At 39.5% G+C, this 24,389-nt stretch overlaps 1 protein-coding gene and 1 long non-coding RNA gene across 49 annotated transcripts; one reads left to right on the forward strand and one right to left on the reverse strand.

Annotated features, from left to right (window-relative positions):
* The first annotated feature begins 578 nt into the window (after nt 1-578).
* On the forward strand, nt 579-4,585 carry LOC118378927 (zinc finger protein ZFP2-like). Its single transcript, XM_035765919.2, has 2 exons — nt 579-931; nt 1,614-4,585. Exons 1-2 carry the CDS (start codon nt 745-747, stop codon nt 3,116-3,118), a joined length of 1,692 nt encoding a protein of 563 aa, XP_035621812.1. The 5' UTR covers nt 579-744; the 3' UTR covers nt 3,119-4,585.
* Nucleotides 4,586-4,622: 37 nt separating this feature from the next.
* Nucleotides 4,623-7,195, reverse strand: LOC127909122 (uncharacterized). Of its 48 annotated transcripts, XR_008069799.1 has the most exons (8): nt 6,842-7,195; nt 6,655-6,748; nt 6,138-6,560; nt 5,314-5,877; nt 5,089-5,276; nt 4,912-5,005; nt 4,773-4,819; nt 4,623-4,679 (listed from the first exon to the last, which is right to left on the reverse strand). It is a non-coding gene; the product is annotated as an uncharacterized LOC127909122 (long non-coding RNA). The 48 variants fall into 48 exon arrangements; XR_008069811.1 differs by lacking the exon at nt 4,912-5,005 and having other exon boundaries at nt 4,773-4,865; nt 5,183-5,276; XR_008069809.1 differs by lacking the exon at nt 4,912-5,005 and having other exon boundaries at nt 5,136-5,276.
* Nucleotides 7,196-24,389: the final 17,194 nt, after the last annotated feature.

Here is a 24,389-nt window from a genome sequence, read left to right on the forward strand (position 1 = left end):
ATGGCAACATGACTCACTGTCTGTAGGAGCGATCCATTTTTCGTGAACGGGGTGGTGTACCTAATAAACTAGACGTGGTGAGTTTATAGTCATGTTATAGTCACCAGTCAACTCCATTATGCTCTAAGGTTACTTCAATGGCCACAGGACTAATGGATTGTAAATAAGCGTTTCACTGTAAGGTCTTCACTTGTTGTATTTGGCAATTGTGACAAATAAAGTTGGATTTGATTTGAACTTCAACCGGTGAATGCTAGCTATTCTACCAGCCTGTCTGAATGAGTGTTAGCACACTAATAGCACAACCTGTACATGAAAATGTATATTTTTAAGGGGTAGGCATTAAATTGATAGCGATATCAGCAAAGTATGTTGTGCCTGACATTTTAAACAACATTCCCAGCTAAAGAGAAGACAGTCATGGTATTTAATTTAATAAGAGTATGAGCAAGACTTACACGTCAAATTTGAGTCTAATTTGACTGGAAGCCAAAGGCAGATTCTGAGTTCTTAACCCAGTTGAGGGACGTGGCCACTGTGAAACGTGATTACGTAAGAGACTACGCAAACGAGTAGCGGAAGTGGAAGATGCTGGTCGTCCATCTTGGAAATGCGGTCTACAGTTATTTTATATACATCAATGGGCACGACAAGGGAATAAAATCACAGCACATTGAGCAGAAGAACAATTTAAAGCTATCGAATGTCATAACGTTTTAATTAAAAAATAAATAAAATCTCAAAATGTCTAAACTGGAGTTGTTCAACGCGTATCTCAGTGAACGACTGACTGCGGCGGCGAGGGAGATAACATCGGCAGTAGAGAGAACGATAACAGACTATCAGGACGAAATCTCCCGTTACAAGGAGGACAACGAACGGTTACGGCTGCTGCTGGATTTCAAACCACATTTACACCTACATACAAAAGGTATGTTGCCTAGCTAGCTATATCAATCTGATAAGGAATGAGATAATGATGGCCTGCCTCTCTCCCTTAGTATTATCGACAACCGATTCACATCCACTCACCAGTCGCAACTTGGCTAGATAGCTGATTTACTATCTACCTAACGTTAGCTAGCTATGCTAACCATGCTAACAATGCTAGCCATGCTAACTATACTAGCTATGCTAGCTTTGCTAACTATACTAGCCATGCTAACTATGCTAGCCATGCTAGCCATGCTAACTATGCTAGCCATGCTAACTATACTAGCCATGCTAACTATACTAGCCATGCTAACTATGCTAGCACAACTCGATGAATGTATCCCACCTTAAAGTAGCTAGCTAGTTTGCTAAATATATATATATATATATATATATATATATATATATGGCATTTAGCAGACGCTTTTATCCAAAGCGACTTACAGTCATGTGTGCATACATTCTACGTATGGGTGGTCCCGGGAATCGAACCCACTACCCTGGCGTTACAAGCGCCATGCTCTACCAACTGAGCTACAGAAGGACCACATAGCTATGTAAACAGCAACTGCTCGTGTTTATGAGAACTATAGGTATAATTTTAGATTACAAACGTCTAACTATATATTTAATGATAACACTACTTAATTTTTGTATTTATCTTCTTTGTTCTAATTTAGACCCCCAACAGCTCACCTTCACAGTCTCTAAAGAGGAGCTTCCCCCTGAGCAGCAGCACTGTGAACAAGTGTTTCCCCGTATGGGGCAGCAGGTCCCAGAGCCCACACAGATTAAAGATGAACAGGAGGAAGAGCTGCTTCAAGAGTCTGATACCAAAGACTTCATTACTGTCTGTGTGGTGAGTGACTGTGAGAACACGCGTCATGCATCCCACACTGTGGGGAGTAGAGACGGAGGTTTACCATTCAATAACACAACTGGAGGGATACAGACAGAGCCCGGTGATGAAGACTACATAGACTACATAGTATCGGAACCGTCCAGTCCTGCAGCTCAGAGTGAAAACAGTGGGAGGGACACCGATGGGGAGAGCATGGAGCTAGCGCCGGGGTCAAAGCCACGGAAATCACAAAGAAAACGGGCGAAGAAAGGAACAAGTGTTGTTGAAGATGCTTCTCCTTATCGCTGCAAGCTGTGTGGGAGGACTTTTGTTCGTATGGGTTTTTTAGTTAACCACGTGCAAAGAACACACACAAAGCATGCTAAACAATACCGTTGTGGTGTGTGTGAAGGAGTCTTGGACTCGAAAGAAAATCTGACAGTCCACGTGCAAACCCACACTAAAGAGAGAACTACTCCTCACTCTCAAACCCACACTGAATCAAAACCTTGGCACAATGCTCACCCTCAAACCCTCACTGAACCAAAACCTTGGCCCGGTGCTCACCCTCAAACCCTCCCTGACCCAAAACCGTGGCACGGTGCTCACCCTCAAACCCTCACTGACCCAAAACCTTGGCCCGGTGCTCACCCTCAAACCCTCACTGAACCAAAACCTAGGCCTACTGCTCACCGGCAAACCTTCACTAAAGGAATGCCCACTCCTCAACTTCAACCTGCAGCCAAACCTACTTGTCATGTTTGTGGCAAGTGTTTCCCTTACAATCATAATCTGAAACTACACATGCGCACTCACACAGGCGAGAGACCGTTCAAATGCAGAGAATGTGGTAAATGCTTCCGATCTAAGGGATATATGAAGGTTCACTTGAGGATTCACACTGGAGAGAAACTATTCCAATGCAAAGAATGTGACAAAGGCTTCCCTACCAAGCAATACCTGACCAAACACACGCTGTTCCACACAGGGGAGAAATCCTACCCGTGTAAGGACTGTGGGAAAGGCTTCGACCAGAGGGAAGACCTTGAACAGCACCAGTCAACTCACACGGAGGAGAAGCCACATGGTTGCATAGAGTGTGGCAAATGTTTTAAAGACACTTACCATCTGGCCAGACATAAGCTGGTTCACACAGGGGAGAGACCTTTCACGTGCACTGTGTGTGGACGGGGCTTCAGCACCCAAGGCAACCTGAAAGTTCACCAGCGGATTCACACTGGAGAGAAACCCTATCGCTGTAAACTGTGTGGTAGATGCTTTACAGGTTTTGCTAGTCTTAAATATCACTTGAACACGATTCACCATTACGACGGTGTCCTTTAAATGACGAGTCTGTCAGAAGGTGACGAACCAGAAGAACATCATTACACCATTGTGGCTTTATAGTGTCTTTTTGGTGGCAGATGTAGAACAACCGTTAGGACATATAATCTATGAAGGAATATATGGTGTACTCGTAACACCTTGATCAAGGTTTAACATTAGATGTACAACTCATCTGACACAACGGATATATATATATATATATACACATACATACTACCTTTTAAAAGTTTGGGGTCATTTAGAAATTCTTCAGTTTCTTGGTAATTTCTCGCATGGAATGGCCTTCATTTCTCAGAACAAGAATAGACTGACGAGTTTCAGAAGAAAGGTCTTTGTTTCTGGCCATTTTGAGCCTGTAATTGAACCCACAAATGCTGATGCTCCAGATACTCAACTAGTCTAAAGAAGGCCAGTTTTATTGCTTCTTTAATCGGGACAACAGTTTTCAGCTGTGCTAACATAATTGCAAAAGGGTTTTCTAATGATCAACTAGCCTTTTAAAATGATAAACTGGGATTAACTAACACAACGTGCCATTGGAACACAGGAGTGATTGTTGCTGATAATGGTCCTCTGTACGCCTATGTAGATATTCCATTAAAAATCAGCCGTTTCCAGCTACAATAGTAATTTACAACATTAACAATGTCTACACTGTATTTCTGATCAATTTGATGTTATTTTAATGGACAAAACATTTGATTTTGTTTAAAAAATAATGACATTTCTAAGTGACCCCAAACTTTTGAAAGACAGTATACATACATACATACAGTATGAACCGTACGAGAAATCTGGACACCTACTCATTCCAGGGTTTTTCTTTATTTGAACTATTTTCTACATTGTAGAATAATAGTGAAGACATCAACACTATGAAATAACACATATGGAATCATGTAGTAACCAAAAAAGTGTTAAACAAATCAAAATATATCTTTTATTTGAGATTCTTCAAAGTAGCCACCCTTTGCCTCGATGACAGCTTTGCACACTCTTGGGATTGTCCACACCATGTGTTATGTCATAGTTCTGATGTCTTCACTACTACTCTACAATTAAAAACAATTACTACTCTACAATTAAAAAAATAGTAAAAATAAAGACAACCCCCTTGAATGAGTAGGTGTGTCTAAACGTTTGACTGGTACTGTATTTGTAAATGTTTTTAATGGGTGTATCAGCTTGAAAATGTTTCCACAGCGTGAAGGTCACATCCAGGAGGGGTTTGGGAACTCATTGGTCCAAAGCTGATATGATTTACTGAAATTTTAACACTGTGAAAACATGTTTAACTTTGTAATGTTTAACGTGACCAAAAACTAGACTAATATATGTATTTATCTATTTCTCTTTTTGTTGCTTGTTAATTTGCAATGTCATGTTCCAGAATGGTCTTTTTGTTCAATGTGCCCAACCTGGTGTCCTTGTCTTCAGTAATAAGATGGAAAGCCCTATTACAAACCTGGTGTCATTGTCTTCAGTAATAAGATGGAAAGCCCTATTACAAACCTGGTGTCATTGTCTTCAGTAAAAGATGGAAAGCCCTATTACAAACCTGGTGTCATTGTCTTCAGTAAAAGATGGAAAGCCCTATTACAAACCTGGTGTCATTGTCTTCAGTAACAAGATGGAAAGCCCTATTACAAACCTGGTGTCATTGTCTTCAGTAACAAGATGGAAAGCCCTATTACAAACCTGGTGTCATTGTCTTCAGTAAAAGATGGAAAGCCCTATTACAAACCTGGTGTCATTGTCTTCAGTAAAAGATGGAAAGCCCTATTACAAACCTGGTGTCATTGTCTTCAGTAACAAGATGGAAAGCCCTATTACAAACCTGGTGTCATTGTCTTCAGTAACAAGATGGAAAGCCCTATTACAAACCTGGTGTCATTGTCTTCAGTAACAAGATGGAAAGCCCTATTACAAACATTTTCTTGTAACAAGATGAAAGCCCTATTACAAACCTGGTGTCATTTTCTTCAGTAACAAGATGGAAAGCCCTATTACAAACCTGGTGTCATTGTCTTCAGTAACAAGATGGAAAGCCCTATTACAAACCTGGTGTCATTGTCTTCAGTAACAAGATGGAAAGCCCTATTACAAACCTGGTGTCCTTGTCTTCAGTAACAAGATGGAAAGCCCTATTACAAACCTGGTGTCAGTAACAAGATGGAAAGCCTATTACAAACCTGGTGTCATTGTCTTCAGTAACAAGATGGAAAGCCCTATTACAAACCTGGTGTCCTTGTCTTCAGTAACAAGATGGAAAGCCCTATTACAAACCTGGTGTCATTGTCTTCAGTAACAAGATGGAAAGCCCTATTACAAACCTGGTGTCATTGTCTTCAGTAACAAGATGGAAAGCCCTATTACAAACCTGGTGTCATTGTCTTCAGTAACAAGATGGAAAGCCCTATTACAAACCTGGTGTCATTGTCTTCAGTAACAAGATGGAAAGCCCTATTACAAACCTGGTGTCCTTGTCTTCAGTAACAAGATGGAAAGCCCTATTACAAACCTGGTGTCATTGTCTTCAGTAACAAGATGGAAAGCCCTATTACAAACCTGGTGTCATTTTCTTCAGTAACAAGATGGAAAGCCCTATTACAAACCTGGTGTCCTTGTCTTCAGTAACAAGATGGAAAGCCCTATTACAAACCTGGTGTCCTTGTCTTCAGTAAAAAGATGGAAAGCCCTATTACAAACCTGGTGTCATTTTCTTCAGTAACAAGATGGAAAGCCCTATTACAAACCTGGTGTCATTTTCTTCAGTAAAAAGATGGAAAGCCCTATTACAAACATGGTGTCCTTGTCTTCAGTAAAAAGATGGAAAGCCCTATTACAAACCTGGTGTCCTTGTCTTCAGTAACAAGATGGAAAGCCCTATTACAAACCTGGTGTCCTTGTCTTCAGTAACAAGATGGAAAGCCCTATTACAAACCTGGTGTCCTTGTCAGTAAAAGATTTTACAAACATGGTGTTCAGTAACAAGATTGAAAGCCCTATTACAAACCTGGTGTCATTTTCTTCAGTAACAAGATGGAAAGCCCTATTACAAACCTGGTGTCATTTTCTTCAGTAACAAGAAGGAAAGCCCTATTACAAACCTGGTGTCATTTTCTTCAGTAACAAGATGGAAAGCCCTATTACAAACCTGGTGTCATTTTCTTCAGTAACAAGATGGAAAGCCCTATTACAAACCTGGTGTCATTTTCTTCAGTAACAAGATGGAAAGCCCTATTACAAACCTGGTGTCATTTTCTTCAGTAACAAGATGGAAAGCCCTATTACAAACCTGGTGTCATTTTCTTCAGTAACAAGATGGAAAGCCCTATTACAAACCTGGTGTCATTTTCTTCAGTAACAAGATGGAAAGCCCTATTACAAACCTGGTGTCATTTTCTTCAGTAACAAGATGGAAAGCCCTATTACAAACCTGGTGTTATTTTCTTCAGTAACAAGATGGAAAGCCCTATTACAAACCTGGTGTCCTTGTCTTCAGTAACAAGAAGGAAAGCCCTATTACAAACCTGGTGTCATTTTCTTCAGTAACAAGATGGAAAGCCCTATTACAAACCTGGTGTCATTTTCTTCAGTAACAAGAAGGAAAGCCCTATTACAAACCTGGTGTCCTTGTCTTCAGTAACAAGATGGAAAGCCCTATTACAAACCTGGTGTCATTTTCTTCAGTAAAAGATGGAAAGCCCTATTACAAACCTGGTGTCATTTTCTTCAGTAACAAGAAGGAAAGCCCTATTACAAACCTGGTGTCATTTTCTTCAGTAACAAGATGGAAAGCCCTATTACAAACCTGGTGTCATTTTCTTCAGTAACAAGAAGGAAAGCCCTATTACAAACCTGGTGTCCTTGTCTTCAGTAACAAGAAGGAAAGCCCTATTACAAACCTGGTGTCCTTGTCTTCAGTAAAAAGAAGGAAAGCCCTATTTTACAAACCAACACATTTGTCGGACTAGACGTCGTCCTTATGTGGAAAACAATATTTTCCAGGTCGGGGTTTCGGGGATTCCCAAACTGTTTTACTCTCCTTCCACCGTTGGGGAATATCTCACATCCACCTCGTTGTTTCTATGGGCACGAGCTTCATGTTCACGACAAACTGTTCACGTCCCTCTTGTTTCCCTCTTGTTTGCAGAGAGAACTTTTGCAGGGCTGAACGTTTATTTCCTGCAGTTCTCCACATTTCTTTTAAATATATGTTTATTTATTTGGGAACCACTGTTCTAGATCATACTGCTCCGTTCCTTTTATCGAATCCCAGAGCTGACAAGGTAAACATCTGTCGTTCTGCCCCTCAACAAGGCAGTTAACCCCCACTGTTCCTAGACTTTCATTGTAAAAAAAGAGTTTGTTCTTTAACTGACTTGCCTAGTTAAATAAAGGTCAAATATATATGGTGCTGAGACAATCCAAGGATAGTGATTGTCCCCCTAGTGAATTTGATCGGTATTACATTTACAAAAGAAAACTCTCGATACTGTGTCTGTCCTTGTTTTATCCAGCAGATGGCGCCAAAGTCACTGAGCAGGTGGGTTGGAGTTCAATCGGTTGAGATTTCTGTATTTTGTCGTATTAAAAATATAGGTATTAAAAATGTACTATTGATGAAGCTGGCAGGCAGAGGTGTTATTTTCACCAAAGGGCACCACAACTCTTTAAGTTTACATTGCTCATGTTCAGATACAACACGTTTTTTAGAACACATCTGTTCTGCAGGAAATGGCCCCCTGTAAACGTTATAATAATAATAATAATAATATAATAAATAATAATAATATAATAATAATATATGCCATTTAGCAGGCGCTTTTATCCAAAGCGACTTACAGTCATGTGTGCATACATTCTACGTATGGGTGGTCCCGGGGATCGAACCCACTTAGTCAGTATAGTTCTTGTTTAATAATATTAAATGTTGTATTTGCCATAGAATCAGTCCTGCCGGACTGAATGTTCCCCGGAGAGGACTAATAAAGTTATTATTAATGTACTGAACATCGCTGAAGCCATGCAAAACACACTGGTTACTAAAATAACACATTAAAACCAAAGACAAATAGAGACATGGAAATATCAACATTCAATAGCAGACTCACTGGTGAACATTGAACATAATTCGTCAAATGTTTGGCTTCCCAGTGAACTGTGTGTCCCCCCCCCCCCCTCTTCCCCAAAGTCATGTAACAAGCTAGGAAAACACCGTTGAGGTTTTCTCTCTGCTATCGCTCTTTCTCACCCTCAACTCTCTGTTCTCCCTTCTCTCTCTACTCTGCTACCTCTGTGTGCTCTCTCTCTCTCTCTACTCTGCTACCTCTCTCTCTCTACTCTGCTACCTCTGTGTGCTCTCTCTACTCTGCTACCTCTCTCTCTCTCTCTACTCTGCTACCTCTCTCTCTCTCTACTCTGCTACTCTCTCTCTCTCTCTCTCTACTCTGCTACCTCTGTGTGCTCTCTCTCTCTACTCTGCTACCTCTGTGTGCTCTCTCTCTACTCTGCTACCTCTGTGTGCTCTCTCTCTCTACTCTGCTACCTCTCTCTCTCTACTCTGCTACCTCTCTCTCTCTACTCTGCTACCTCTCTCTCTCTCTCTACTCTGCTACCTCTCTCTCTACTCTGCCTCTCTCTCTCTCTCTACTCTGCTACCTCTGTGTGCTCTCTCTCTACTCTGCTACCTCTGTGTGCTCTCTCTCTCTCTACTCTGCTACCTCTGTGTGCTCTCTCTCTACTCTGCTACCTCTCTCTCTCTACTCTGCTACCCTCTCTCTCTACTCTACTCTGCTACCTCTGTGTGCTCTCTCTACTCTACTCTGCTACCTCTGTGTGCTCTCTCTCTCTACTCTGCTACCTCTCTCTCTCTACTCTACTCTACTACCTCTCTCTCTCTACTCTACTCTGCTACCTCTGTGCTCTCTCTCTCTACTCTGCTACCTCTGTGTGCTCTCTCTCTCTACTCTGCTACCTCTGTGTGCTCTCTCTACTCTACTCTGCTACCTCTCTCTCTCTACTCTGCTACCTCTCTCTCTCTACTCTACTCTGCTACCTCTCTCTCTCTACTCTACTCTGCTACCTCTGTGTGCTCTCTCTCTACTCTGCTACCTCTGTGTGCTCTCTCTCTCTCTACTCTGCTACCTCTGTGTGCTCTCTCTCTCTACTCTGCTACCTCTGTGTGCTCTCTCTACTCTACTCTGCTACCTCTCTCTCTCTACTCTGCTACCTCTCTCTCTCTACTCTACTCTGCTGCCTCTCTCTCTCTACTCTACTCTGCTACCTCTCTCTACTCTGCTACCTCTCTCTCTCTCTCTCTACTCTCTCTCTCTCTCTACTCTGCTACCTCTGTGTGCTCTCTCTCTCTACTCTGCTACCTCTGTGTGCTCTCTCTCTCTACTCTGCTACCTCTGTGTGCTCTCTCTCTACTCTGCTACCTCTCTCTCTCTACTCTGCTACCTCTCTCTCTCTACTCTACTCTGCTACCTCTGTGTGCTCTCTCTCTCTACTCTGCTACCTCTGTGTGCTCTCTCTCTCTACTCTGCTACCTCTCTCTCTCTACTCTACTCTACTACCTCTCTCTCTCTACTCTACTCTGCTACCTCTGTGCTCTCTCTCTCTACTCTGCTACCTCTGTGTGCTCTCTCTCTCTACTCTGCTACCTCTGTGTGCTCTCTCTACTCTACTCTGCTCTCTCTCTCTACTCTGCTACCTCTCTCTACTCTACTCTACTACCTCTCTCTCTCTACTCTACTCTGCTACCTCTGTGTGCTCTCTCTCTACTCTGCTACCTCTGTGTGCTCTCTCTCTCTACTCTGCTACCTCTGTGTGCTCTCTCTCTCTACTCTGCTACCTCTGTGTGCTCTCTCTACTCTACTCTGCTACCTCTCTCTCTCTACTCTGCTACCTCTCTCTCTCTACTCTACTCTGCTGCCTCTCTCTCTCTACTCTACTCTGCTACCTCTCTCTACTCTGCTACCTCTCTCTCTCTCTACTCTACTCTGCTACCTCTGTGTGCTCTCTCTACTCTACTCTGCTACCTCTCTCTACTCTGCTACCTCTCTCTACTCTGCTACCTCTGTGTGCTCTCTCTCTACTCTACTCTGCTACCTCTCTCTCTCTACTCTGCTACCTCTCTCTCTCTACTCTGCTACCTCTGTGTGCTCTCTCTCTCTACTCTGTCTTTCTCTGCTACCTCTGTGTGCTCCCTCTCGTTCTCTTCACTCTCAATTCAATTAAAGGGCTTTATTGGTATGGGACACATGCTAACATTCCACTCACACATGTGACATAGATCATAAACAAATAAATAAAAGAGTAAACGTTCCACTCACACAAGTTCCAAGATAATAGAGACAGTTGGATTTACGATGTTCTTCACTGGTTGAACTTTTCTTGTGGCAACAGGTCACACATCTTGCTGCTGTGATGGCACACTGGTATTTCACCCAGTAGATATGGGAGTTTATCAAAATTGGATTTGTTTTCGAATTCTTTGTGGATCTGTGTAATCTGAGGGAAATATGTCTCTCTAATATGGTCATACATTGGGCAGGAGGTTAGGAAGTGCAGCTCAGTTTCCACCTCATTTTGTGGGCAGTGAGCACATAGCCTGTCTTCTCTTGAGAGCCATGTCTGCCTACGGCAGTCTTTCCCAATAGCAAGGCTATGCTCACTGAGTCTGTACATAATCAAAGCTTTCCTTAAGTTTGGGTCAGTCACAGTGGTCAGGTATTCTGCCGCTGTGTACTCTCTGTTTAGGGCCAAATAGCATTCTAGTTTGCTCTGTTTTTTGTTAATTCTTTCCAATGTGTCAAGTAATTATCTTTTTGTTTTCTCATGATTTGGTTGGGTCTAATTGTGCTGCTGTCCTGGGGCTCTGTGGGGTGTGTTTGTGTTTGTGAACAGAGCCCCAGGACCAGCTTGCTGAGGGGACTCTTCTCCAGGTTCATCTCTCTGAAGGTGATGGCTTTGTTATGGAAGGTTTGGGAATCAATTCCTTTTAGGTGGTTGTAGAATTTAACGGCTCAACAACATGATGATGGTTCCACTGTGTATTACTGTCAGTTATATACAACAACATGATGATGGTTCCACTGTGTATTACTGTCAGTTATATACAACATGATGATGGTTCCACTATGTATTACTGTCAGTTATATACAACATGATGATGGTTCCACTGTGTATTACTGTCAGTTATATACAACATGATGATGGTTCCACTATGTATTACTGTCAGTTATATACAACAACATGATGATGGTTCCACTGTGTATTACTGTCAGTTATATACAACAACATGATGATGGTTCCACTGTGTATTACTGTCAGTTATATACAACAACATGATGATGGTTCCACTATGTATTACTGTCAGTTATATACAACAACATGATGATGGTTCCACTATGTATTACTGTCAGTTATATACAACATGATGATGGTTCCACTGTGTATTACTGTCAGTTATATACAACAACATGATGATGGTTCCACTGTGTATTACTGTCAGTTATACACAACATGATGATGGTTCCACTGTGTATTACTGTCAGTTATATACAACAACATGATGATGGTTCCACTGTGTATTACTGTCAGTTATATACAACAACATGATGATGGTTCCACTGTGTATTACTGTCAGTTATACACAACATGATGATGGTTCCACTGTGTATTACTGTCAGTTATATACAACAACATGATGATGGTTCCACTGTGTATTACTGTCAGTTATATACAACAACATGATGATGGTTCCACTATGTATTACTGTCAGTTATATACAACAACATGATGATGGTTCCACTGTGTATTACTGTCAGTTATATACAACATGATGATGGTTCCACTATGTATTACTGTCAGTTATATACAACATGATGATGGTTCCACTATGTATTACTGTCAGTTATATACAACATGATGATGGTTCCACTATGTATTACTGTCAGTTATATACAACATGATGATGGTTCCACTGTGTATTACTGTCAGTTATATACAACATGATGATGGTTCCACTGTGTATTACTGTCAGTTATATACAACATGATGATGGTTCCACTGTGTATTACTGTCAGTTATATACAACATGATGATGGTTCCACTGTGTATTACTGTCAGTTATATACAACATGATGATGGTTCCACTGTGTATTACTGTCAGTTATATACAACATGATGATGGTTCCACTATGTATTACTGTCAGTTATATACAACATGATGATGGTTCCACTGTGTATTACTGTCAGTTATATACAACAACATGATGATGGTTCCACTGTGTATTACTGTCAGTTATACACAACATGATGATGGTTCCACTGTGTATTACTGTCAGTTATATACAACAACATGATGATGGTTCCACTGTGTATTACTGTCAGTTATATACAACAACATGATGATGGTTCCACTGTGTATTACTGTCAGTTATACACAACATGATGATGGTTCCACTGTGTATTACTGTCAGTTATATACAACAACATGATGATGGTTCCACTGTGTATTACTGTCAGTTATATACAACAACATGATGATGGTTCCACTATGTATTACTGTCAGTTATATACAACATGATGATGGTTCCACTGTGTATTACTGTCAGTTATATACAACATGATGATGGTTCCACTATGTATTACTGTCAGTTATATACAACATGATGATGGTTCCACTATGTATTACTGTCAGTTATATACAACATGATGATGGTTCCACTATGTATTACTGTCAGTTATATACAACATGATGATGGTTCCACTGTGTATTACTGTCAGTTATATACAACATGATGATGGTTCCACTGTGTATTACTGTCAGTTATATACAACATGATGATGGTTCCACTGTGTATTACTGTCAGTTATATACAACATGATGATGGTTCCACTGTGTATTACTGTCAGTTATATACAACATGATGATGGTTCCACTGTGTATTACTGTCAGTTATATACAACATGATGATGGTTCCACTATGTATTACTGTCAGTTATATACAACATGATGATGGTTCCACTGTGTATTACTGTCAGTTATATACAACAACATGATGATGGTTCCACTGTGTATTACTGTCAGTTATACACAACATGATGATGGTTCCACTGTGTATTACTGTCAGTTATATACAACAACATGATGATGGTTCCACTGTGTATTACTGTCAGTTATATACAACAACATGATGATGGTTCCACTATGTATTACTGTCAGTTATATACAACAACATGATGATGGTTCCACTATGTATTACTGTCAGTTATATACAACAACATGATGATGGTTCCACTGTGTATTACTGTCAGTTATACACAACATGATGATGGTTCCACTGTGTATTACTGTCAGTTATATACAACAACATGATGATGGTTCCACTGTGTATTACTGTCAGTTATATACAACAACATGATGATGGTTCCACTGTGTATTACTGTCAGTTATACACAACATGATGATGGTTCCACTGTGTATTACTGTCAGTTATATACAACAACATGATGATGGTTCCACTGTGTATTACTGTCAGTTATATACAACAACATGATGATGGTTCCACTATGTATTACTGTCAGTTATATACAACAACATGATGATGGTTCCACTGTGTATTACTGTCAGTTATATACAACATGATGATGGTTCCACTATGTATTACTGTCAGTTATATACAACATGATGATGGTTCCACTATGTATTACTGTCAGTTATATACAACATGATGATGGTTCCACTATGTATTACTGTCAGTTATATACAACATGATGATGGTTCCACTGTGTATTACTGTCAGTTATATACAACATGATGATGGTTCCACTGTGTATTACTGTCAGTTATATACAACATGATGATGGTTCCACTGTGTATTACTGTCAGTTATATACAACATGATGATGGTTCCACTGTGTATTACTGTCAGTTATATACAACATGATGATGGTTCCACTGTGTATTACTGTCAGTTATATACAACATGATGATGGTTCCACTATGTATTACTGTCAGTTATATACAACATGATGATGGTTCCACTGTGTATTACTGTCAGTTATATACAACAACATGATGATGGTTCCACTGTGTATTACTGTCAGTTATACACAACATGATGATGGTTCCACTGTGTATTACTGTCAGTTATATACAACAACATGATGATGGTTCCACTGTGTATTACTGTCAGTTATATACAACAACATGATGATGGTTCCACTGTGTATTACTGTCAGTTATACACAACATGATGATGGTTCCACTGTGTATTACTGTCAGTTATATACAACAACATGATGATGGTTCCACTGTGTATTACTGTCAGTTATATACAACAACATGATGATGGTTCCACTATGTATTACTGTCAGTTATATACAACAACATGATGATGGTTCCACTGTGTATTACTGTCAGTTATATACAACATGATGATGGTTCCACTATGTATTACTGTCAGTTATATACAACATGATGATGGTTCCACTATGTATTACTGTCAGTTATATACAACATGATGATGGTTCCACTATGTATTACTGTCAGTTATATACAACATGATGATGGTTCCACTGTGTATTACTGTCAGTTATATACAACATGATGATGGTTCCACTGTGTATTACTGTCAGTTATATACAACATGATGATGGTTCCACTGTGTATTACTGTCAGTTATATACAACATGATGATGGTTCCACTGTGTATTACTGTCAGTTATATACAACAACATGATGATGGTTCCACTGTGTATTACTGTCAGTTATATACAACATGATGATGGTTCCACTATGTATTACTGTCAGTTATATACAACATGATGATGGTTCCACTGTGTATTACTGTCAGTTATATACAACAACATGATGATGGTTCCACTGTGTATTACTGTCAGTTATATACAACATGATGATGGTTCCACTGTGTATTACTGTCAGTTATATACAACAACATGATGATGGTTCCACTGTGTATTACTGTCAGTTATATACAACAACATGATGATGGTTCCACTGTGTATTACTGTCAGTTATACACAACATGATGATGGTTCCACTGTGTATTACTGTCAGTTATATACAACAACATGATGATGGTTCCACTGTGTATTACTGTCAGTTATATACAACAACATGATGATGGTTCCACTGTGTATTACTGTCAGTTATATACAACAACATGATGATGGTTCCACTGTGTATTACTGTCAGTTATATACAACATGATGATGGTTCCACGATGTATTACTGTCAGTTATATACAACATGATGATGGTTCCACTATGTATTACTGTCAGTTATATACAACATGATGATGGTTCCACTGTGTATTACTGTCAGTTATATACAACATGATGATGGTTCCACTATGTATTACTGTCAGTTATATACAACATGATGATGGTTCCACTGTGTATTACTGTCAGTTATATACAACATGATGATGGTTCCACTGTGTATTACTGTCAGTTATATACAACAACATGATGATGGTTCCACTATGTATTACTGTCAGTTATATACAACATGATGATGGTTCCACTATGTATTACTGTCAGTTATATACAACAACATGATGATGGTTCCACTGTGTATTACTGTCAGTTATATACAACATGATGATGGTTCCACTATGTATTACTGTCAGTTATATACAACATGATGATGGTTCCACTGTGTATTACTGTCAGTAATATACAACAACATGATGATGGTTCCACTGTGTATTACTGTCAGTTATATACAACATGATGATGGTTCCACTGTGTATTACTGTCAGTTATATACAACAACATGATGATGGTTCCACTATGTATTACTGTCAGTTATATACAACAACATCAAATCAAATCAAATCAAATCAAATTTATTTATATAGCCCTTCGTACATCAGCTGATATCTCAAAGTGCTGTACAGAAACCCAGCCTAAAACCCCAAACAGCAAACAATGCAGGTGTAAAAGCACGGTGGCTAGGAAAAACTCCCTAGAAAGGCCAAAACCTAGGAAGAAACCTAGAGAGGAACCGGGCTATGTGGGGTGGCCAGTCCTCTTCTGGCTGTGCCGGGTAGAGATTATAACAGAACATGACCAAGATGTTCAAATGTTCATAAATGACCAGCATGGTCGAATAATAATAAGGCAGAACAGTTGAAACTGGAGCAGCAGCACAGTCAGGTGGACTGGGGACAGCAAGGAGTCCTCATGTCAGGTAGTCCTGGGACATGGTCCTAGGGCTCAGGTCCTCCGAGAGAGAGAAAGAAAGAGAGAAGGAGAGAATTAGAGAACGCACACTTAGATTCACACAGGACACCGAATAGGACAGGAGAAGTACTCCAGATATAACAAACTGACCCTAGCCCCCCGACACATAAACTACTGCAGCATAAATACTGGAGGCTGAGACAGGAGGGGTCAGGAGACACTGTGGCCCCATCCGAGGACACCCCCGGACAGGGCCAAACAGGAAGGATATAACCCCACCCACTTTGCCAAAGCACATCCCCCACACCACTAGAGGGATATCTTCAACCACCAACTTACCATCCTGAGACAAGGCCGATTATGTCAGTTATAGCCCACAAAGATCTCCGCCACGGTACAACCCAAGGGGGGCAACCCAGACAGGCCGACCACAACAGTGAATCAACCCACCCAGGTGACGCACCCCCCCAGGGACGGCACGAGAGAGCCCCAGCAAGCCAGTGACTCAGCCCCGTAACAGGGTTAGAGGCAGAGAATCCCAGTGAAAAGAGGGGAACCGGCCAGGCAGAGACAGCAAGGGCGGTTCGTTGCTCCAGAGCCTTTCCGTTCACCTTCCCACTCCTGGGCCAGACTACACTCAATCATATGACCCACTGAAGAGATGAGTCTTCAGTAAAGACTTAAAGGTTGAGACCGAGTTTGCGTCTCTGACATGGGTAGGCAGACCGTTCCATAAAAATGGAGCTCTATAGGAGAAAGCCCTGCCTCCAGCTGTTTGCTTAGAAATTCTAGGGACAATTAGGAGGCCTGCGTTCTTGTGACCGTAGCGTACGTGTAGGTATGTACGGCAGGACCAAATCAGAGAGGTAGGTAGGAGCAAGCCCATGTAATGCTTTGTAGGTTAGCAGTAAAACCTTGAAATCAGCCCTTGCTTTGACAGGAAGCCAGTGTAGAGAGGCTAGCACTGGAGTAATATGATCAAATTTTTGGTTCTAGTCAGGATTCTAGCAGCCGTATTTAGCACTAACTGAAGTTTATTTAGTGCTTTATCCGGGTAGCCGGAAAATAGAGCATTGCAGTAGTCTAACCTAGAAGTGACAAAAGCATGGATTAATTTTTCTGCATCATTTTTGGACAGAAAGTTTCTGATTTTTGCAATGTTACGTAGATGGAAAAAAGCTGTCCTCGAAATGGTCTTGATATGTTCTTCAAAAGAGAGATCAGGGTCCAGAGTAACGCCGAGGTCCTTCACAGTTTTATTTGAGACGACTGTACAACCATTAAGATTAATTGTCAGATTCAACAGAAGATCTCTTTGTTTCTTGGGACCTAGAACAAGCATCTCTGTTTTGTCCGAGTTTAATAGTAGAAAGTTTGCAGCCATCCACTTCCTTATGTCTGAAACACATGCTTCTAGCGAGGGCAATTTTGGGGCTTCACCATGTTTCATTGAAATGTACAGCTGTGTGTCATCCGCATAGCAGTGAAAGTTTATATTATGTTTTCGAATAACATCCCCAAGAGGTAAAATATATAGTGAAAACAATAGTGGTCCTAAAACAGAACCTTGAGGAACACCGAAATGTACAGTTGATTTGTCAGAGGACAAACCATTCACAGAGACAAACTGATATCTTTCCGACAGATAAGATCTAAACCAGGCCAGAACTTGTCCGTGTAGACCAATTTGGGTTTCCAATCTCTCCAAAAGAATGTGGTGATCGATGGTATCAAAAGCAGCACTAAGGTCTAGGAGCACGAGGACAGATGCAGAGCCTCGGTCCGATGCCATTAAAATGTCATTTACCACCTTCACAAGTGCCGTCTCAGTGCTATGATGGGGTCTAAAACCAGACTGAAGCATTTCGTATACATTGTTTGTCTTCAGGAAGGCAGTGAGTTGTTGCGCAACAGCCTTCTCTAAAATCTTTGAGAGGAATGGAAGATTCGATATAGGCCGATAGTTTTTTATATTTTCTGGGTCAAGGTTTGGCTTTTTCAAGAGAGGCTTTATTACTGCCACTTTTAGTGAGTTTGGTACACATCCAGTGGATAGAGAGCCGTTTATTATGTTCAACATAGGAGGGCCAAGCACAGGAAGCAGCTCTTTCAGTAGTTTAGTTGGAATAGGGTCCAGTATACAGCTTGAAGGTTTAGAGGCCATGATTATTTTCATCATTGTGTCAAGAGATATAGTACTAAAACACTTGAGCGTCTCTCTTGATCCTAGGTCCTGGCAGAGTTGTGCAGACTCAGGACAACTGAGGTTTGGAGGAATACGCAGGTTTAAAGAGGAGTCCGTAATTTGCTTTCTAATAATCATAATCTTTTCCTCAAAGAAGTTCATGAATTTATCACTGCTAAAGTGAAAGTCATCCTCTCTTGGGGAATGCTGCTTTTTAGTTAGCTTTTCCACAGTATCAAAAAGGAATTTCGGATTGTTCTTATTTTCCTCAATTAAGTTAGAAAAATAGGACGATCGAGCAGCAGTAAGGGCTCTTCGGTACTGCACGGTACCGTCCTTCCAAGCTAGTCGGAAGACTTCCAGTTTGGTGTGGCGCCATTTCCGTTCCAATTTTCTGGAAGCTTGCTTCAGAGCTCGGGTATTTTCTGTGTACCAGGGAGCTAGTTTCTTATGAGACATTTTTTAGTTTTTAGGGGTGCAACTGCATCTAGGGTATTGCGCAAGGTTAAATTGAGATCCTCAGTTAGGTGGTTAACGGATTTTTGTCCTCTGGCGTCCTTGGGTAGGCAGAGGGAGTCTGAAGGGCATCAAGGAATCTTTGTGTTGTCTGTGAATTTATAGCACGACTTTTGATGTTCCTTGGTTGGGGTCTGAGCAGATTATTTGTTGCAATTGCAAACGTAATAAAATGGTGGTCCGATAGTCCAGGATTATGAGGAAAAACATTAAGATCCACAACATTTATTCCATGGGACAAAACTAGGTCCAGCGTATGACTGTGACAGTGAGTGGGTCCAGAGACATGTTGGACAAAACCCACTGAGTCATGATGATGGTTCCACTGTGTATTACTGTCAGTTATATACAACATGATGATGGTTCCACTGTGTATTACTGTCAGTTATATACAACATGATGATGGTTCCACTATGTATTACTGTCAGTTATATACAACAACATGATGATGGTTCCACTGTGTATTACTGTCAGTTATATACAACATGATGATGGTTCCACTGTGTATTACTGTCAGTTATATACAACAACATGATGATGGTTCCACTATGTATTACTGTCAGTTATATACAACAACATGATGATGGTTCCACTGTGTATTACTGTCAGTTATATACAACATGATGATGGTTCCACTATGTATTACTGTCAGTTATATACAACAACATGATGATGGTTCCACTATGTATTACTGTCAGTTATATACAACATGATGATGGTTCCACTATGTATTACTGTCAGTTATATACAACAACATGATGATGGTTCCACTATGTATTACTGTCAGTTATATACAACATGATGATGGTTCCACTGTGTATTACTGTCAGTTATATACAACATGATGATGGTTCCACTATGTATTACTGTCAGTTATATACAACATGATGATGGTTCCACTGTGTATTACTGTCAGTTATATACAACATGATGATGGTTCCACTGTGTATTACTGTCAGTTATATACAACATGATGATGGTTCCACTATGTATTACTGTCAGTTATATACAACATGATGATGGTTCCACTATGTATTACTGTCAGTTATATACAACATGATGATGGTTCCACTATGTATTACTGTCAGTTATATACAACAACATGATGATGGTTCCACTGTGTATTACTGTCAGTTATATACAACATGATGATGGTTCCACTGTGTATTACTGTCAGTTATATACAACATGATGATGGTTCCACTATGTATTACTGTCAGTTATATACAACATGATGATGGTTCCACTATGTATTACTGTCAGTTATATACAACATGATGATGGTTCCACTATGTATTACTGTCAGTTATATACAACAACATGATGATGGTTCCACTATGTATTACTGTCAGTTATATACAACATGATGATGGTTCCACTATGTATTACTGTCAGTTATATACAACAACATGATGATGGTTCCACTATGTATTACTGTCAGTTATATACAACATGATGATGGTTCCACTATGTATTACTGTCAGTTATATACAACAACATGATGATGGTTCCACTATGTATTACTGTCAGTTATATACAACAACATGATGATGGTTCCACTATGCATTACTGTCAGTTATATACAACATGATGATGGTTCCACTGTGTATTACTGTCAGTTATATACAACAACATGATGATGGTTCCACTATGTATTACTGTCAGTTATATACAACAACATGATGATGGTTCCACTATGTATTACTGTCAGTTATATACAACATGATGATGGTTCCACTATGTATTACTGTCAGTTATATACAACATGATGATGGTTCCACTGTGTATTACTGTCAGTTATATACAACAACATGATGATGGTTCCACTATGTATTACTGTCAGTTATATACAACATGATGATGGTTCCACTATGTATTACTGTCAGTTATATACAACAACATGATGATGGTTCCACTGTGTATTACTGTCAGTTATATACAACAACATGATGATGGTTCCACTATGTATTACTGTCAGTTATATACAACATGATGATGGTTCCACTGTGTATTACTGTCAGTTATATAAAACATGATGATGGTTCCACTATGTATTACTGTCAGTTATATACAACATGATGATGGTTCCACTGTGTATTACTGTCAGTTATATACAACATGATGATGGTTCCACTATGTATTACTGTCAGTTATATACAACAACATGATGATGGTTCCACTGTGTATTACTGTCAGTTATATACAACATGATGATGGTTCCACTATGTATTACTGTCAGTTATATACAACATGATGATGGTTCCACTGTGTATTACTGTCAGTTATATACAACATGATGATGGTTCCACTATGTATTACTGTCAGTTATATACAACATGATGATGGTTCCACTATGTATTACTGTCAGTTATATACAACATGATGATGGTTCCACTGTGTATTACTGTCAGTTATATACAACATGATGATGGTTCCACTATGTATTACTGTCAGTTATATACAACATGATGATGGTTCCACTGTGTATTACTGTCAGTTATATACAACAACATGATGATGGTTCCACTGTGTATTACTGTCAGTTATATACAACATGATGATGGTTCCACTGTGTATTACTGTCAGTTATATACAACATGATGATGGTTCCACTATGTATTACTGTCAGTTATATACAACATGATGATGGTTCCACTGTGTATTACTGTCAGTTATATACAACATGATGATGGTTCCACTGTGTATTACTGTCAGTTATATACAACAACATGATGATGGTTCCACTATGTATTACTGTCAGTTATATACAACATGATGATGGTTCCACTGTTTATTACTGTCAGTTATATACAACAACATGATGATGGTTCCACTGTGTATTACTGTCAGTTATATACAACAACATGATGATGGTTCCACTATGTATTACTGTCAGTTATATACAACAACATGATGATGGTTCCACTGTGTATTACTGTCAGTTATATACAACATGATGATGGTTCCACTGTGTATTACTGTCAGTTATATATAACAACATGATGATGGTTCCACTGTGTATTACTGTCAGTTATATATAACAACATGATGATGGTTCCACTGTGTATTACTGTCAGTTATATACAACAACATGATGATGGTTCCACTGTGTATTACTGTCAGTTATATACAACAACATGATGATGGTTCCACTATGTATTACTGTCAGTTATATACAACATGATGATGGTTCCACTGTGTATTACTGTCAGTTATATACAACATGATGATGGTTCCACTGTGTATTACTGTCAGTTATATACAACAACATGATGATGGTTCCACTGTGTATTACTGTCAGTTATATACAACAACATGATGATGGTTCCACTATGTATTACTGTCAGTTATATACAACAACATGATGATGGTTCCACTGTGTATTACTGTCAGTTATATACAACATGATGATGGTTCCACTATGTATTACTGTCAGTTATATACAACATGATGATGGTTCCACTGTGTATTACTGTCAGTTATATACAACAACATGATGATGGTTCCACTATGTATTACTGTCAGTTATATACAACATGATGATGGTTCCACTGTGTATTACTGTCAGTTATATACAACAACATGATGATGGTTCCACTGTGTATTACTGTCAGTTATATACAACATGATGATGGTTCCACTGTGTATTACTGTCAGTTATATACAACATGATGATGGTTCCACTGTGTATTACTGTCAGTTATATACAACAACATGATGATGGTTCCACTGTGTATTACTGTCAGTTATATACAACATGATGATGGTTCCACTGTGTATTACTGTCAGTTATATACAACATGATGATGGTTCCACTGTGTATTACTGTCAGTTATATACAACATGATGATGGTTCCACTGTGTATTACTGTCAGTTATATACAACATGATGATGGTTCCACTGTGTATTACTGTCAGTTATATACAACATGATGATGGTTCCACTATGTATTACTGTCAGTTATATACAACATGATGATGGTTCCACTGTGTATTACTGTCAGTTATATACAACAACATGATGATGGTTCCACTGTGTATTACTGTCAGTTATATACAACAACGTGATGATGGTTCCACTGTGTATTACTGTCAGTTATATACAACAACGTGATGATGGTTCCACTGTGTATTACTGTCAGTTATAAACAATGTAAATTCTTCAGGGAATTAATGGTCATGGGATGTCCTTCTGGGTATGGTAATCATATATTGTACATGTCTGTCAGTAATATTAGCTGTTTCTCCCTCATCCAGACAGAATAAATCCTAGGTTCATTTTATTATTAAATGCAGAGAAGTTGGTAATTGATTGAGATATTTTCTTTAAACAATATCATCTTATTTGGGAGTATTTCTCACAGTAGAGGAGGCAGTGCATCTCTTCCTCCCCTGTCGTTCAGTGACCACATAGACGCTGCTCTATGGGCAGCCATGTCTTTTTGTGTCTCCTTTATTCCATAGCCAATTGTTGGTCGCTGAGCCTGTATTTGGTCAGGATCTGTCTCTGGTTTGTATCTCTGACCGAGTAGAAATGTTCTGCCAATTTTGTGTTCTCTTTTGAGGCCAAATAGCATTTTAGTTTATTCAGTGTTTTTGTATCATTTCCCCAATTTGTCAAATAGTTTTATTTTCTGTGACAATCTGAATGATTTCCCTGTGTGTTTGGATAATAGTTGTCACGTTCTGACCTTTATTTCCTTTCTTTTGTATTTATTTAGTATGGTCAGGGCGTGAATAGGGTTGGCAGTCTATGTTTGTTTTTCTAGGTTTTGGGTATTTCTATGTTTCGGCCTAGTATGGTTCTCAATCAGAGGCAGGTGTCATTAGTTGTCTCTGATTGAGAATCATACTTAGGTAGCCTGGGTTTCACTGTGTGTTTGTGGGTGATTGTTCCTGTCTCTGTGTTTGCACCAGATAGGACTGTTTTTGGTTTTCCACATTTATTGTTTTGTTAGTTATTTCATTTCTAGTTCCTTTATTAAAGAACACGAATAACCACCACACTGCATTTTGGTCCGCTTCTCCTTCACCACAGGAAAACCCTTACAATAGTGTTGTTTAGTGTTTATAACAGCTGACATAGGGGACTCTTTTCAGGGTTCAGCTCTTGGGTTTCAAGCGATTTGAATTGTAAGGCTGTTTTAGGGCTTCATTTCAAATGGTGACAACATTTCAGTGTCCTTTTCTTTATATGTACAATTAAAGGGAATATTTCTGAGTTCCGCGCTACAATACATTATTTAATCTTTTCTTCTGGGTATTTAGGATATACCTGCAGAATTCTGTATGTGTGTGTTTTTCTCTCAGTGCTTATAATTGTAATTACAGGTCGGCTGCCAA

Source organism: Oncorhynchus keta, chromosome 19 (assembly GCF_023373465.1).
Source record: "Oncorhynchus keta strain PuntledgeMale-10-30-2019 chromosome 19, Oket_V2, whole genome shotgun sequence".
NCBI lineage: Eukaryota > Metazoa > Chordata > Actinopteri > Salmoniformes > Salmonidae > Oncorhynchus > Oncorhynchus keta.